The following is an 18,532-nucleotide window of genomic DNA, read 5'->3' on the forward strand; positions in this document are numbered from 1 at the left end:
AAAAAATGATCTAAAATTGGATTTTGATAGCTAGAATAAACTCAGTTTAGGACATAGATTACTGCTTACCTGGAAAGCAGTAAGTGAACATTATCTGTAAGAGCTTTACTAGATCATCATTTAGATTGACTATGACTAAATATGGTATTGATTAAAGTTACATAAAGTATGCATTCAAAATCAGTTATAGCAAACAGCCTACGACAAGTGCAACAAATTGATATCACAAAGTATTCTTGTTACACTAAGTAATAAACGATAAAAAGTGAATGCCCTTTATAGAACTGGTAAATAAGTATGGCTTGCCGTAACAGTGGCCCTGAAACAGTTTTTTTTTTTTAATCATTTAAATCTATTTATTACCTAAAAGAAAAAGGAAATAAAACTCGCGTTACAAAAATGCAAGATGGAGCTGTTCAACGCAGAAATGGAAAAAGAAGAAAAAAAAAATCACAGCCCTGTGTTAGAAACAATATGTCCCAATCAATAAAGAAAATAATTACGAACACAATGCCATTTCTGCAATGTCTCTTGATGGTCTGTAGAGTGTTTCCGGTAATTTTGAGCTTGGCATTTTCTGTACTTGGGTTACGGTTTTGTTTTAAGGTTATTCACTTTGTTTTTGTTTTCTTTCTATGTTTTATGCATTTTAATGTACTTCTGTATTTGTAAATATTGTGTGTATCCTATACAAAACTCCATAAACCACCTGGGCAAAGGCTTGTGCTATATTCAGGCAACTAGTTCCAAAAATGTTTGTACATAAAAATATAAAATAACATACTGAATGGCCTGCAAGCTCTTAGGGGACTGAAGGGTGCATATATAGAGTGGCGAGAGCACTAAAGCCATCAACTTTATCAGAGTAATTTAAGAGTGAGAAAGTATGGTAGTGGAATATGAAAACAGAAGCTAGAGATACATCTTATTCCCAAAGAACCCTTAACGTACCCAAACACCATTCCTCCCTATATTTGCAGACACTTACTATTGATTTATCGAATCTACTTGGGAAGGTGTTGATTTTGCTGCATGTTGAACATTTAGATAAATAAACGTAAAAAACAAAGAAAACAGTATAAAGACATATATTACAACATTATGAGTGACAGCATTACTGATGGACAAAAGGCTGAACAAATATTGCATCCAGCTTTAGACGAATGAGTCTCGGCATATTGCATAAGTAGGTTAGAGGAAAAACTTCAATCACATCTACACCAATTCCCAAAATATTTTAGATGTGTGGAATAACCCTGCAAATTCCACAGGTATCTGAACTGCTCGGTGCAGTGTCCTCAGAAACAGGACTGCGCTACTTTCCCATTAGCCTCGAACAGCTCATCATTTAGACCGACACTTTCGCTTTTGCGCTTTCGACGAAAAAGCCTAGTGCCACGTTGGGCCCTAGCGTCACATTGTAAAGGCTGGTATTGTAACAATGCACAGAAAAGTGGCTGCATTTTCTATTGCAGAGTACTAATGTTGTTACCCACAGGGAAGTGCCATCTTTACGTCCATGTCTCTCCGGCTTAAATAATTTACAAATAATAAGGTCAGGAAACCACAAACTGGAAAATGAACAAATTATGTTGCTAATACTGAAAGCTCCTTTTCGTCTGAATGTCATCAAGTATTTGCTGCAGCTCCTCATCTTCAAAGCGCCCTTCAAGACTGCAGGAGAGATCAACAGGGAACAAGTTAAATGTATACACCCACTACGCAGTGTAAGCAACATCTGGTGTAATTCAAGATGTGCAAAGCAGTGAGAAGAAAATAAGTTACTTACCTGCAACTGTAGTTCTCCAGTATTGGAATCTTTCATAGATTCACATGCTTGAATCATTCCCCGTCGTTGAGATGGGAGTCCCCGGTATAATTTTCACAAGTAATGTCAAGATATATTAACAGAGAAAAAAGGCCTTAGGCCTCTTCAATTTCACAGTCTATCAGAGTCATTTTGTGAAAAGGACCAAACCTGAGCCTCCACCAATCACAACACTCCTGAGAGAAGCTCCAGCACCTCAGATTTTCCAAGCACAAGTGCGTACAATATATTAAACAGAGAAAGAAAGAAAGCGGTGAAGTGAGCTTCTCCAGGGAGGCGGGTGGGTCACATGTGAATCTATGAAAGATTCCAATACTGGAGAACTACAGTTACAGGTAAGTAACTTATTTTTTTACTCCAGTATTGGAACTTTCATAGATTCACATGCTTGAATCAGAGTAGAGAGCAATAGCTATGCACATTGTAATATGACAACCTCTTTAATGGAAAAACACTGACACACAAAACCTTATTATCATCCTGTATATGTATGTGTATATATATATATATATATATATATGCGCAACTTTATAAGTATACACCTATATATATGGAAAATGTCACTTACCCAGTGTACATCTGTTCGTGGCATTAGTCGCTGCAGATTCACATGCTGTGCACATTCCGCCATCTGGTGTTGGGCTCGGAGTGTTACAAGTTGTTTTTCTTCGAAGAAGTCTTTTCGAGTCACGAGATCGAGGGACTTCTCCCTTTTCGGCTCCATTGCGCATGGGCGTCGACTCCATCTTAGATTGTTTTTCCCCGCAGAGGGTGAGGTACGAGTTGAGTATGCTAGTAATAGTGCCCATGCAATGGAGTGAATATGTATCTACATAATGTAGTTTAAAGTAATATATTTACAAATTTACAAATGTTCAAGATCAACTTCTAAACGGCTACAGGCTCCCGGGGAGGTGGGTGGGCGCATGTGAATCTGCAGCGATGTGAATCGCCCAATGCCATATTCTCTGTGCTAGGAGACACAACTGTGTTGAGTGTGTCCCTCCCTGTTTGTTTAGGTAATACATCGTTGTCATGTTGTCTGTTTTGACAAGAATGTGTTTGTGGCTTATTATGGGTTGAAAAGCTTTCAGCGCTAGAAATACTGGCAATAGTTCTTAGTGATTTATGTGAAACTGTTTTTGCTGAGTGTCCCATTGTCCTTGGATGCTGTGTTGATTGAGGTGTGCTCCCCACCCTATCATGGAGGCATCTGTTATTACATATTGTGGCACTGGGTCTTGGAAAGGCCGCCCTTGGTTTAAATTTATATTGTTCCACCATTGAAGCGAGATGTATGTTTGGCGGTTTACCAACACCAGATCTAGAAGTTGACCCTGTGCCTGTGACCATTGTGATGCTAGGCACTGTAGTAAGGGCCGCATGTGCAACCTTGCGTTTGGGACAATGGCTATGCATGAGGACATCATGCCTAGGAGTTTCATCACCATTTTGACTTGTATTTTTTGTTTTGGATACATGGCCTGTATTACATTGTGAAATGCCTGAACCCTTTGTGGGCTTGGAGTGGCAATCCCTTTTGCTGTGTTGATTGTCGCCCCTAAGTATTGCTGCGTTTGACACGGCAGAAGGTGTGACTTTGTGTAGTTGATTGAGAAACCTAGTTTGTGGAGGGTTTCTATGACATACTTTGTGTGTTGTGAACACCGTTCTAGCATGTTGGTTTTGATTAACCAATCGTCTAGGTACGGAAATACATGTATTTGCTGCCTTCTGATATGTGCAGCTACGACTGCCAGGCATTTTGTAAAAACTCTTGGCGCAGTTGTTATTCCGAAAGGCAACACCTTGAATTGGTAATGTACCCCTTGGAATACAAACCTTAAGTACTTTCTGTGTAAAGAATGTATCGGTATATGGAAATATGCATCCTTTAGGTCTAGTGTTGTCATGTAGTCTTGTTGTTTGAGCAGTGGGATTACGTCCTGTAATGTCACCATGCGAAAGTGATCTGATTTGATGTAGGTATTTAATGTTCTGAGATCTAATATAGGTCTCAGACTCTTGTCTTTTTTGGGTATGAGAAAGTACAGAGAGTAAACTCCTGTTCCTTTCTGTTGGTTTGGTACTAATTCTATTGCCTCTTTCTGTAGCAATGCCTGAACTTCTAGTCCTAGAAGATCTATATGTTGTTTTGACATATTGTGTGTTTTCGGTGGGACATTTGGAGGGAATTTGAGAAATTCTATGCAATAACCATGCTGGATAATTGCCAGTACCCAAGTGTCTGTTGTTATCTCCTCCCAATGTTTGTAAAATTTGCTTAGTCTGCCCCCCACAGGTGTTGTGTTGGGGATGTGTGACTTGGAAGTCACTGCTTATTTTGAGGAGTTTTGGGACTTTGGAACTTCCCTCTACTTTTTTGGAACTGTCCCCCCTCTATATTGTCCCCGAAAACGTCCCCGCAGATATTGGCTCTGATAAGTGGGCCTTGTTTGTGAGGTCGTGGGTTCTGTGCTTTGCCCTCGAAACCCCCCTCGAAATTGTGTTTTTCGAAAAGTGCCTCTGCTCTGTGGGGAGTAGAGTGCGCCCATGGCTTTGGCCGTGTCAGTGTCTTTCTTAAGTTTTTCGATTACAGTGTCCACCTCCGGCCCAAACAACTGATGTCCGTTAAATGGCATATTCAGCACAGCTTGCTGTATTTCTGGTTTAAATCCTGATGTACGCAGTCATGCATGTCTCCTTATTGTCACTGCTGTGTTGAGAGTTCTAGCAGCTGTGTCTGCAGCATCCATTGCTGACCGTATCTGATTGTTGGAGATACTCTGTCCTTCTACTACTTGCTGTGCTCTCTTCTGGAACTCCTTGGGCAAATGTTCTATAAAGTGTTGCATTTCGTCCCAATGAGCCCTATCGTATCTGGCCAACAAAGCCTGTGAATTTGCAATACGCCACTGGTTTGCTGCCTGTGCCGCCACCCTTTTGCCTGCTGCGTAGAATTTTTGACTTTATCTGGAGGTGGTGCATCTCCTGAAGTATGTGAGTTTGCTCTCTTGCGAGCTGCCCCTACTACAACTGAGTCCGGTGTTAGCTGTTGTGTGATGTACACGGGGTCCGTTGGTGGCAGTTTATATTTTTTTTCCACTCTTGGAGTAATGGCCCTTCCTTTTACAGGCTCCTCAAACACTTGTTTGGAGTGTTTTAGCATTCCGGGTAGCATGGGAAGACTCTGGTACTGGCTGTGTGTGGACGACAGTGTGTTAAATAGAATGTCGTCTTCAATGAGCTCTGCATGCAGGCTGACATTATGAAATGCCGCTGCTCTCGACACCACCTGTGCGTAGGCTGTACTATCTTCTGGTGGCGACGGTCTAGCTGGATAACAGTCAGGACTATTATCTGACACTGGTGCATCATAAAGGTCCCACGCGTCAGGGTCATCTTGACTCATCCCTGTATGGGTCGGGGATTGCATCATAGGTGGAGTGGCTACCGGTGATGGTTGCGGCGAGCGTTGTGGAGACGGTGGAGGGCTTACTTGTTTAGCCACCTTTGCCTGTGGCTGCTTGTCTTTCTCCTGGAATGCAAGTTTGCGTTTCATTCTAATAGGAGGGAGAGTGCTGATCTTCCCCATTTCTTTTTGGATGTGGAGCCTTCTTTGGGTGTAGTCTGGCTCCATTGTCTCCAATTCCTGTCCAAATCTATGTATCTTAATTTGTGAGGACAGTCCTTGTTCCTCTGTGTAGGAACTTGATTTCGGTTCCGAGGCCGGATGTTTCGGTATCGAAACCTTTTCGGCTACTTTTTTCGGTTCCGACGAAACCTTTTTTTGTGTTTTCGGCGTCGTTGTCTCTCGGTGCCGACTCATTTCGGTGCCGAACTTGCTCGGAGCCACTATCTCGGGCCCGAGATTGCTGTGTGGCGGTATCTCGACCGGAGCCGGATGACTTCGACACAAGCGTGCCCTTTTTCGGTGCCGATGATCGGTCACCTATTTTTCGGGTTAAGCCATGGCCTGTTGGCAGTGGCGCCCCCTGGGCTTTTGTGGTCTTTTCGTGAGTTTTATGTTTCAACGTCTTACTCACGGTTTTCGGCGTTTCTTCGGGATCGATCTCATCCGAGTCCGATTCCTGGATGGAGAAGGTTTCCTCCTCCTCCTCGAAACGCCCTTGTCCTGCCGACGCCATTTGCAGTCTTCTTGCTCTTCGGTCTCTTGGTGTCTTCCAGGACCGAAACGCTCAACAGGCTTCACAAGTATCTTCCTTGTGTTCTGGCGACAAAAACAAGTTACAGACCAGATGCTGATATATATATAAAGATATACATGAACAGATACATGACGAAATACCAAGAGACACAGTAAAAAATGATTATACAACACTACTGTAGCATGACTGTTGTCTTCAAACCCGACCACTTATGTGTTTTTCATAACGTTCTTTTATCTTTGTATACCTTTCTGTTTTTTTTTTTTTGTTTTTTTTTTTAAATATAAACAATGTGCATACCTGTTCTAGGATGGAGGGATGTAGGAGAGATGGCTCACCTTCACCTGAAGAGATTACTGAGAACCGCCTGGCCTACTGCTACCTCTCCCTGAAATAGAGATTCCAAGCAGTAGTGCTTTGTGAAACTATGACAGCTCTTCCATGTTGCTGCCCTACAAATGCGTTGTAGTGGTACTCCGGCAAACAGTGCCGCTGACGATGAGACTGCTCTCGTAGAATGAGCATGCACAGATGATTGCAAAGGTTTGCCCGCTGCTTGATGGCAAAAGCGAATGGCTGAGGCGATCCATCTGGAAATACTCTGCTTGGATAGTGGGTACCCCTTCCTAGGAGCACTGTACGCTACAAATAACTGATTAGAGCGCCGAAAAGATTTAGTCCTGTTCAAATAAAATTTAACACATCTTTTAACGTCTAAGGAGTGTAATACCCTCTCAGCCGGAGTAGATGGATGAGGAAAAAAAGATTTGAAGACTAAAGGTTCGTTTATGTGAAAGTCTGACGAAACCTTTGGAATAAAATGCGGGTTAGTGCGCATTAGCAGTCTGTCCGCATTAGCAGTCTGTCGTGTTTAAGCTGTAGGAATGGCGCTTGGATGGAAAGCGCTTGCACCTCGCTGACCCGCCTAGCTGATGTAAGAGCTACCAATAAGGCAACCTTCCATGACAAGAACTTGAGGGAAGCACGATGGATCGGCTCAAACAGATGCTTCATCAGTTGTGCCAAGACAATATTCAGATTCCACGAAGGAGGTGGTGGTCTGAAAGGAGGGTAAACCCTGAAAAGCCCCTTCAAAAATCTCTTAATCAGCCGAGAAGAGAAGAGTGAGGGTGTGTCATCTGAACATCTAAGTGAACTTTAATGGACGAGTGTTCTAGGCCAGATTGAGCTAGCTGTAACAGATACAGTAATATTTCCTCTGGTGGTGAGACTAGAGGGTCAATCTGTCGCTGATGACACCAGGCACAGAATCTTTTCCATTTACACTAATACGTCTTGTTAGTGCTATCCGCTCTGGCTTTTGACAAAATATCCCTGCAGTCCTGCGGGATATTCAAATGTGCGAACTCTCTGTGGTGAGGAGCCAGGCTAATAAACGCATTGACTGCGGATCGGGGTGCCAAACCTGGCCGTTGTTCATTGTCAGTAATTGAGGTGATGGCCCCAGTGGAATATGAGGTTTGATTGACAGAAGGAGAAGTTCTGCGAACCAATGTTGACGCGGCCAGTACGGAGCTATCAGAGTGCACGGTTCTGTTTTCATCTTTGTGAGGACCCTTGGGATCAACGGAATGGGAGGAAAGGCGTAACCAAAGATGTCTGACCAGACTATCGAAAACGCATTCCCCCAAAATCCCTTCTGGTGATGCCAACTTGCAAAGAACTGGCATTTGGTGTTGTCTTTGTTCGCAAACAGGTCTACCGTTGGTGTTCCCCACAGGGAAAAAATATGGTTCAGTACTGTCTGGTCTAGCTCCCACTCGTAGCAGTCCGATTTCAGCCTGCTGAGTGCATCTGCTGTCTTGTTGTTTATTCCAGGCAAGTGAACCGCTGATAGTGTGATGCCTTGCTGCGAGGCCCAGTTCCAGATCGCTTGGGCTTTCCTGGAGAGAGTGAGAGATCTTGTGCCTCCTTGTTTGTTGAGATAGTGCATCGTAGTGGTGTTGTCCGTTCTTATTACCACTTGCGATCCTGAGATCCTGGGGAGAAACGCTTGCAAGGCCAGGTGCACTGCCCTGAGTTCCAGCCAATTGATATGCATTGATGCCAGATGCAGTGGCCATTTGCCACTTATTTGCAGATCCTGTAACACAGTTCCCCAGCCTTCCAGTGAGGCACCCGTTGTTATGGTCCACGGGGCTGGTTGCTGTAGAAACGAAAGGCCGATTGATAGATGATGCCTTTGAGACCACCATCTCAGAGTTCTGAGCATTATCGGAGTTATTTGTATCTGGTCTTCGAAAGTGCCCGATACTTGGAGCCATTGACAATTTAGTTGCTCTTGTAAGGGGCGCATCTTCAGCCGACACAGAGGGACCAGAGGAATACATGAAGACATCATGCCCAACAGCGACTTGAACAGACGGACAGTAACCTTTCCTCTTCTCTGTATGGAACTTACTAAAGTCAGTAATCTTTGTTTCCTCTCTAATGTGGGACATGCCATGTCGGATTCTGTGTTCAGTCTTGCTCCTAGAAAGGTAATATTGCGTGCTGGTAGAGGGTTGGACTTATCCCAGTTGATTGTGAATCCGAGATTGGTTAGTAAGGAAACGCACTTTTTTGTTGACTTGTGCGCTCCTGCGTAATTCTTTGCCTTTATCAACCAATCGTCTAAGTATGGAAAAACCTGGTGCTTTCTCCTTCTGAGAAAGGCTGCGACTGGTGCTAGACATTTGGTAAATATTCTTGGGGCTGATTTCAGTCCGAAAGGAAGGACACGGTATTGATAATGGCTCCCGGCTACGGTGAATCTCAAGTATTTTCTGTGGGCAGGGTGGATGAGTATGTGGAAGTATGCGTCTTTCAGGTCTTGTGAAGACATAAAATCTCCCGGATTGAGACGCAGAAGAAGCTGATCATTCGGAACGATTGCTTTTTTAGGTAGACATTTAGTTCCCTTAAATCCTTCCACTTTTTCCGAATGAAGAACCTGGAATAAAATCCTGTTCCTCGTTGGGCCCGAGGCACCTTCTCCATAGCTCCCTTGAGAAGCATCTTGACGATCTCCTTTTTGAGTTGTTGAGGGTATCTTGAAGGATTCCTGCGGGGGCCGGTGGAGAGAGGTATCTCAATAAATTCTAAAGTATGGCCCCGTTTCACTAATTGTAGGTCCCACTTTTCTGACGTAATGGTTTGACATTGATTGAGGAATAAAGATATCCTCCCGCCCAGAGTAACCGGAGGAGGACTGGACGTAGCCAGAGCCTTGAAAGAATCAGGTTCTACGAGCCGAATCTTTGGCCGGACGGGTTGAATGTCCACGGCCACCAGGTCTACTATAGGACGGTTGTGGCGGCTGCCTTTGCGAGTAGTATGGACGATATTGCTGTAAAGATGATGGATAGGTAGAATACCTGTGTTGCTGATATCCCCCCTGTATGAGGGTTGGTCACGCCCTCTAGGACGAAAGGACGATTTTCAATATTGCAGGGTCCCTAATGACCTTGCGTGTCCGTTTTGATGGATTGTAGGGCTTCATCGACATGTTTCCCAAATAGCGCCTGCCCATCAAAGGGTAAGTCCAAGATTTTATTTTGAACTTCTGGGCGAAACGAGGTGGCTTTAAGCCAGCCTTGCCTTCTTAGCACAGCTGCACCTACGAGTTGTCTAAAAGCAGTGGTCGCTATATCCATTGCACAGTCTATAAGCTCTGCAGACGTGCGTTGACCTTCTTGTACCGTTTTATTTGCCTCCGATCTCGCATCTTCCGGCAGTTGGGTAATATAAGGTGCAATGTCCACCCAAAGCTGTCTGTCGAACCGAGCCAGAATAGCCAAAGAGTTGGCAGCTCTAACTACTAGGCTAGCCATAGAAGAAAACCTTTTGCCTATGTTATCTAGCTGTCTACCCTCCTTGTCTGGGGGTGCGGAAATCAGGGCAGAAGGATTCTTCGATCTTCTTTGAGCTGCCTGAGCTACCAATGAATCCGGAGGAGGATGTCCCGTTAAGCATGTTGGTGCATCATCAGGAGCTTTGTATTTTTTATCCAGACGCGGCAGCACTGCCGTGACTGTAGCTGGATTATTCACGACTTTAAGGCCCTCTTCCCACAGGTAGTTCACCATCGGGATAGAGCGCACAGACTTCTGAAAGGGCTCTTTAAAATCGTACAGGAAACAGTCTGTTTGCTTAGTAGGTAAAGGTAAGGCAAAACGCTTGGCTGCTCTCTAGAAGATTGTTTAATCCTCCAATGCCTTCTGGTGGGGATTCCTCCTTCGATTGAGAAGGAGAAGGAGGAGCAGGGATAATGTATTCGTCCCACTCTGAGTGAGTGTCCATGAGCTTCCCTTCTTCCTGATCCCCTTCTGAGATGTCGGTGTCCTGAGGAATTGTCATGTCCGGAGTGGCCACATTTGTGAGATGTAAGGACGTTGGCCTCTGATGCGGAGTAGAAACACCAGAAATAGGCGATGGAGGAGGTTGTTCTCTTTGAGGAGGAAACCTTCTGTTGTAATCCACTAACATCGCTCGGAGGTCAACTAGCAGGGAGGAAGGAATAAACGCTCCCTGTTGATATTGCTGTTGATCTGAGTAAAACTGGGGATCATAAACCTCTTCATATTCCTCTTCTTCCTGGTACTTTACATTCAGTTGGGATGGACTGTGGGCTGTTCTAAAAGGCCCCTCGTGTCATCGGAGTCTTCGTCTCCCTCCAAAAGATGTACTGGCACAAGGGAGGACACCTTACTAGGTGATGTGTGGGTTGGAGTCAGCTTTTCTACACTTTTCAGATGTTTTTCCCTAGTCGACGGTGTCGTCGACGACATATAAATAGACTTAGTCATGGACGGTGCCGTCGACGCTGGACGCACGGTTATTTTAATAGCAGAAAGTCTCGCCGACGAGTCTACCGTCGACGAAGGTAGGGCTGACACTGACATCCGTGCCGTCGACAATGACGGGGTGTAGACGGGTGTAGACGGTCGTCGACGCTGTCGTCACTGCAGTACTCGTCGACGTTGGGGTACTTGTTCTCGTCGACGATGTAAACCCAGAAGTAGATGTCGTCGCCGGAAGGGTACTCACCTTCGGTACCATCGACGGTGAATCCGTCGACGAAGCCTTTTTTCCAGTCACAGAGGATGGCTTCTTGAAAGGCACAGATGGTGGAACAGATGAAGACTTCCTGTGCCTCTCAGAACTGGAAGAATGGCTTTTCCCCTCTTTACTGGAAACTTTCTTTGGGGAAGAAGATGGGCAGAGACCCTTATAAGACCCTGAAGTAGTCTTTTTGAGGGCCTTTCTTGAGAGTTGTGAGGGAGATCTAGAGCGTGATCTCGCCCTTTTAGATGATCTCTTAGATGTTGATGATTCCTCACTCTCAGAATCAGAAACTGGATCCTTCCTATGTTTTAGTTTCTGCAGCCATATTAATAATCTGCCTTCCCTGTCTTTTAAAGTTTTAGAATAAAAAGTACGGCAAATCTTACAGTCTTTAGCTGAATGATCTGGGTACAGGCAGTAAATGCAGTCCTGGTGAGGGTCTTCAGAATTAAGCCTTTTCTTTCCACAAGTCTTGCAGTCTCTGAAGAGACCCTTCTTCTCCTTGTCAGACCTAGTTGAAAAATAGCTGACATATCAAGTTAAATCAGTTTCTCTGAGAGAAAATAGTTGAAAAAAGGTGTGAAGACAGAGCAGAGCTCTGAGGAGACTCCCTAGCACGACGTGCAGTAGAAAATCTGAGGTGCTGGAGCTTCTCTCAGGAGTGTTCTGAAGGGTGCTGTCGCCTGATTGGTGGAGGCTCAGGTTTGGTCCTTTTCACAAAATGACTCGGATAGACTGTGAAATTGAAGAGGCCTAAGGCCTTTTTTCTCTGTTAATATATCTTGACATTACTTGTAAAAATTATACCGGGGACTCCCATCTCGACGAAGGGGAATGATTCAAGCATGTGAATCTATGAAAGTTCCAATACTGGAGTAATATTCATTAATTTGGGGGTCCCGCTGGCTGAGAGGAAGATAGCACACAAATGAGTATCTGCAGGGACCCCAAAGATGAAAGACTGGGAAAAGGAAATGGATCTTGGTTACAAACAGTTAAAAGCAATATATAAAGGTAGAGGATGTCCCAAGAGAATTGACAAAATAGGGAAAGGATTGACTTGTGATGAATGAACAATTGGATGCCCGGCAACCTGAGGGTTATATGTGGGTGAAGAAGGGGAGGTTCTGTATTTCTCTGTATGTTCTATGATTCAAAATTGATGAAATGGTTTAAAAAATAAAAAATAAATACCAATCACCATTATTTTATAAATGTACTAATTAGGTTATATGCTTCAGAAATACATTGGTATATCCCTCAAGGGCCTATTCCATGAGTCCTCAGTGATATTTAATCCACTTAATTGGCCCAATGTCAACCTACTACAGCAGCCATATAGAATAGGCTTCTTAAAAAAATAAAAAAAAATAAAAAAAAAAAATCTTTCACAATTAAAAATGAAGTAACTGCTGTCAGTAGCACAACCGTTCCCACCCCCAAAACCCTGAAAAAAATATTTTCTCAAATAAAATAATAAAATGGATTACACCATTCCATAGCCATCCTTACTGCCCTTTTCCCATTTTTGATCCCCTAAATTCAATTAGCTGTTCCCTTTCAACCAATCGAAGCAAGATTTGTTCCGGACAGAGTATCTAGTATCAAGTTTGGACCCCTCTCCTGCTAAATACTGGAAACAATGTTCTCATCTTATTGTCCCAATTAGTCCACACTTTTTAACTAGTCTCTCCACTGAACGTAGACGCAAATTCACAGAAACAAGTCCTAGTTTTACCACTACTTAAGTAGCCCCTGTTGGACTATCAAATTTTAAGCGAAATTTGCTGCTCCCAGCACAGACAAAAATCCTAGAATCTTACCTAAGGAAAATGTTAGTTACCCAGTAGACATCTGTTTGTGGCATGTGATACTGTAGTTTCACATGCTTTGCATAAGTCGGTCATCTAGTGATGGGCTCGGAGTGTTACAAGTTGTTTTTCTTCGAAGAAGTCTTTTCAAGTCACGAGATAGAGGGACTCCTCCCTTTCGGCTCCATTGCGCATGGGCGTCGACTCCATCTGAGATTGTTTTCCCCGCAGAGTGTGAGGTAGGAGTTGTGAATATAGTAAAAGTGCCCATGCAATGGAGTGAGTATGTATGTACATAATGTGTATAAGAATAGTATATATTTACAAATTTACAAGTTTCATCAACTTATAATGGCTACAGGCTGCCGGGGAGGCGGGAGGGCGCATGTGAATCTGCAGCGTCTCATGCCACGAACAGATGTACACTGGGTAAGTGACATTTTCCGTTCGATGGCATGTGTAGCTGCAGATACACATGCTGTGCATAGACTAGTAAGTAGTAATCTCCCCAAAAGCGGTGTCTTAGCCTGTAGGAGTTGAATTTGTCTGAAATAATGTTCGTAATACAGCCTGTCCTACTGTGGCTTGTTGTGTTGTTAACACATCTACACAGTAATGTTTAGTGAATGTATGAGGCGTAGACCATGTGGCTGCCTTACAGATTTCTGTCATAGGTTTAGTTCCTAGAAAGGCCATTGTGGCGTCTTTCATCCTAGTGGAGTGTGCCTTTGGCGTAATAGGTAGATCTCGTTTTGCTTTAATATAGCAGGTCTGAATACATTTCACTATCCATCTGGCAATGCCTTGTTTGGATATTGGATTTCCTGCATGAGGTTTTTGGAAGGCTACAAACAATTGTTTTGTCTTGCGAAATTGTTTTGTTCTATCAATGTAGTACATTAGTGCTCTTTTGATGTCTAACATATGTAAGGCTCTTTCGGCTACCGAGTCTGGTTGTGGAACAAAAAGACTGGGAGTTCCACTGTTCGGTTTAGGTGAAACGGTGATATAACTTTTGGTAAGAATTTTGGATTTGTACAGAGAACCACTTTATGTTTATGTATTTGTATAAAAGGTTCTTGTATAGTAAATGCTTGTATTTCACTTACCCTTCTAAGAGATGTGATAGCTATTAGGAAAGCTACTTTCCAGGTTAAGTATTGTATCTCACAAGAGTGCATGGGTTCAAATGGTGAACCAATGAGTGGTGTAAATACAATATTGAGGTTCCACGAGGGAACTGGTGGTGTTCTCGGGGGTATGATTCTTTTTAAACCCTCCATAAATGCTTTGATGACTGGGATTCTAAATAGTGATGTTGAATGTGTAATTTGCAGGTAGGCAGATATTGCTGTGAGATTTATTTTAATAGAAGAAAATGCTAGTTTAGATTTTTGTAAGTGTAATAAGTAACTTACAATGTCTTTGGCGGAAGCATGTAGTGGTTGAATTTGATTATTATGGCAGTAATAAACAAATCTTTTCCATTTGTTTGCGTAACAATGTCTTGTAGTAGGTTTTTTAGCTTGTTTAATGACCTCCATACATTCTTGTGTAAGGTTTAAATGTCCAAATTCTAAGACTTCAGGAGCCAGATTGCTAGATTGAGCGATGCTGGATTTGGGTGTCCGATCTGTTGTTTGTGTTGAGTTAACAGATTTGGTCTGTTTGGTAGTTTGATATGAGGTACTACCGACAGATCTAGTAGTGTTTTATACCATGGCTGACGTGCCCAGGTTGGTGCTATTAGTATTAGTTTGAGTTTGTTTTGACTCAATTTGTTTATTAGATAAGGAAGGAGTGGGAGAGGGGGAAAAGCGTAAGCAAATATCCCTGACCAACTTATCCATAACGCATTGCCCTTGGACTGAGGGTGTGGATACCTGAACGCAAAGTTTTGGCATTTTGCGTTCTCTTTTGTTGCGAATAGGTCTATTTGTGGTGTTCCCCAGCGTCGAAAGTAAGTTTGTAGTATCTGGTGATGAATTTCCCATTCGTGTGTTTGTTGGTGATCTCGACTGAGATTGTCGGCTAACTGGTTTTGAATCCCTGGGATGTACTGTGCTATTAGGCGAATGTGATTGATATGCAGTTGCTTTTGTTGAACGTCCCATTGTCCCTGTATACTGTGCTGGTTGAGGTGTGCTCCCCACCCTATCATGGAAGCATCTGTTGTGATTATATATTGAGGCACTGGGTCTTGGAATCCTATAAATTTAAACCAAGGGCGGCCATTCCACCACTGAAGCAAGAGGTGTGTTTGGCGGTCTATCAACACTAGATCCTGAATCTGACCCTGTGCTTGTGTCCATTGTGTTGCTAGGCACTGTTGTAAGGGGCGCATGTGTAGTCTTGCGTTTGGGACAATGGCTATGCATGAAGACATCATGCCTGGGAGTTTAATTATAAACCTCACTTGATAGTGTTGGTCTGGGTACATGTTTAATATCACATTCTGGAAGGCTTGTACCCTTTGTGGACTTGGAGTGCCAATCCACTTTTGTGTGTTGATTGTTGCTCCTAAGTATTGTTGTATTTGACACGGTTGTAGATGTGATTTTTGGTAGTTTATAGAGAACCCTAGTTTGTGAAGGGTTTCTAGGATGTATTTTGTGTGTAGAATACACTTTTGCTGAGTGCTGGTTTTTATTAACCAATGGTCTAAGTAAGGGAATACGTGCATGTGCTGCCTCCTGATGTGAGCGGCCACTACTGCAAGGCATTTTGTGAATACCCTTGGGGCTGTTGTTATGCCGAATGGTAACACTTTGAATTGGTAATGCACGCCTTGGATTACAAACCTCAAGTATTTCCCGTGGGAAGGATGTACGGGTATGTGGAAATATGCATCTTTGAGATCTAATGTCAACATGTAGTCCTGTTGTTTGAGCAAGGGAATCACGTCTTGAAGTGTCACCATGTGAAAGTGATCTGATTTGATGTAAAGATTCAGTATTCTGAGGTCTAATATGGGTCTCAGTGTTTTGTCCTTTTTTGGAATTAGGAAATACAGAGAGTAACAATGCTTGGACTTCTAGTTGTAACAGATCTAAGTGTTGTTTGGACATGTTGTATGCTCTTGGAGGCACATCTGGTGGCAAATGTAGGAATTCTATGCAATAACTATGTTGGATAATGGCTAGGACCCATCCGTCCATAGTTATGTGTTTCCAGTTGTGGTAATAATTTGTAAGTCTCCCCCCCACTGGTGTTGTGTGGTGGGGGTTTGTGACATTGAAGTCACTGCTTGGTTTGTGGGGTTTTCGGGCTCTGGAATTTCCCTCTTGTTTTAGGGAACTGTCCACCCCTATATTGTCCTCGAAAACCTCCTCTCTGATATTGGCCCTGATATGTGGGTCTGACTTGTGAGGTGGAAGGCTCTGTGGTTTGGGCCCGAAACCCCCCTCTAAAGTGCGGCTTCCTAAAAGTGCCTCTGCTCTGTGGGGAGTACAGCGCGCCCCTGGCTTTGGCCGTGTCCGTGTCTTATTTCAGTTTTTCTATCGCAGTATCCACCTCCAGCCCAAACAATTGTTGTTCGTTGAAAGGCATATTCAGCATAGCCTGCTGGATTTCTGGCTTAAATCCGGAGGTTCATAACCATGTGCGTCTACGGATGGTTACTGCCGTGTTGACTGTCCTGGCCGCCGGGTCTGCGGAGTCCATAGCCAACCTTATTTGGTTGTTGGAGATAGTTTGGCCCTCCTCGACAACCTGTTGGGCACGTTTGTGGAACTCTTTAGGAAGGTGTTGAATGAGATGTTGCATTTCATCCCAATGTGCCCTGTCGTATCTTGCCAGTAGAGCTTTAGAATTGGCAATTAGCATTGATTGGCTGCTTGTGCTGCCACCCTTTTGCCTGCTGCATCGAATTTCCGACTTTCCTTGTCGGGCGGTGGTGCGTCTCCAGAAGTTTGTGAGTTTGCCCTTTTCCAGGTTGCTCCTACTACCACCGAATCAGGAATTAACTGTGGTGTGATGTATACAGGGTCAGTAGGGGAAGGTTTATATTTCTTCTTCACCCTAGGTGTGATGGCTTTGCCTTTGACTGGGTCCTGAAACACCTGTTTGGTGTGTTTTAACATGCCTGGCAGCATTGGCAAACTTTGGTATTGGCTGTGCGTAGATGACAGGGTGTTGAACAAGAAGTCATCTTCTATGGGCTCTGCATGCAATGCTACATTATGAAATGTAGCTGCCCTGGAAACCACCTGCATGTAAGCAGTACTGTCCTCAGGTGGTGATGGCCTTGCCGGGTAGCAATCAGGACTATTGTCTGAGACCGGTGCATCATACAAATCCCATGCATCCGGGTCATCTTGGCTCATCCCTGTGTGCGTTGGTGACTGCATCATTGGAGGTGTTGCTACTGGGGACAGATGTGGCGAGTGCGCTGGCGATTGTTGTGGCGAAAACTGTGGTGGTTTTTCTTTAGCCACTTTGGCTGCATTTCCGCCTCTTGGAATGCGAGCTTCCGTTTCATCTTTATTGGAGGAAGAGTTCTGATTTTCCACGTGTCTTTTTGAATATGGAGCCTCCTTTGGGTATGGTCTGGCTCCCCCATGCCTAGTTCTTGTTCAAATCTGTGGCCTTGTAATTGTGTGGAAAGGCCTTGTTCCTCTGTATAGGATCTTTGTTTCTGCTCCGAGGCTGCATGTTTCGGCACCAAAATCTTTTCGGCAGTCTTTTTTGGCTCAGAGGAAACCTTTTTGGGTTTCGGGGTGCCGAACTCTGGGTGCAGAGTCTGGTCGGAGCCGGTATCTTGACCGGAGTATGATGTCTTCAGCTGTTGCGAGGCCTTTTTCGGTGCCGATGTTTGGTCACCGTGTTTTCGGGTTAAGCCATGGCCTGTTGGCGGTGGCGTCCCCTTGGCCTTCATTATTTTGGTGTCAGTTTTGCCCGAGGCTGGTTTACTCACGGTTTGTTGCATCTTCAGCTGCTCACTCTCGGTCTCGTCTGAGTCTGAATCTCGAATGGAGAACCTCTCCTCTTCTTCGAGGTCGATGTGCCCGGCCGGTGTCGATGCCATCTGGAGCCTTCTAGCTCTTCGATCCCGCAGTGTTTTCTTGGATCGAAATGCCTGGCAAGCCTTGCAAGTATCCTCTGTGTTCGGGAGACAAAAACTGATTACAGACCAAGTGTTGGTCTGTATAAGGATAGTTTGCCTGGCAGTTGGGGCAGAAGCGGAAGGGGGTCCGGTCCATGAGGTTTGAAGATGGACACGGTCGGGCCGACCAGGCCCTGCTGAGGAGTGGAAGCACCGAAGGTCCGCCGGAGCACTTCTTTCTTCAGTGTCGATGTGCTAGCACTAACCCGGTACCGAGCGCAAACAATACCATCAAATTTTCTGATAGTCAACTAACTTTTCCGAACCGAAATACAGAGCGAAGAGGAACACGTCCGAACCCGATGGCGGAAAGAAAACAATCTAAGATGGAGTCAACGCCCATGCGCAATGGAGCCGAAAGGGAGGAGTCCCTCGATCTCGTGACTCGAAAAGACTTCTTCGAAGAAAAACAACTTGTAACACTCCGAGCCCAACACTAGATGGCAGGATAATGCACAGCATATGTATCTGCAGCTACACATGCCATCGAATATATATATAGTTTTTTTTTTTATGAAAAGAGATGTCCATGCAATGTATGTACATATTTACA

General features: G+C 44.2%; 1 protein-coding gene across 1 annotated transcript in view; it reads right to left on the reverse strand.

Annotated features, from left to right (window-relative positions):
- Nucleotides 1-1,072: 1,072 nt before the first annotated feature.
- Nucleotides 1,073-18,532, reverse strand: part of POLR2D (RNA polymerase II subunit D) — a 132,194-nt gene continuing 114,734 nt past the window's right edge. Inside the window, exon 4 of the mRNA XM_069213681.1 lies at nucleotides 1,073-1,674. Within this exon, the coding sequence (XP_069069782.1) occupies nucleotides 1,596-1,674 (79 nt within the window). The 3' untranslated portion in view covers nucleotides 1,073-1,595. The remainder of the gene's footprint in view (nucleotides 1,675-18,532) is intronic.

Source organism: Pleurodeles waltl, chromosome 11 (assembly GCF_031143425.1).
Source record: "Pleurodeles waltl isolate 20211129_DDA chromosome 11, aPleWal1.hap1.20221129, whole genome shotgun sequence".
Taxonomy (NCBI): Eukaryota; Metazoa; Chordata; class Amphibia; order Caudata; family Salamandridae; genus Pleurodeles; species Pleurodeles waltl.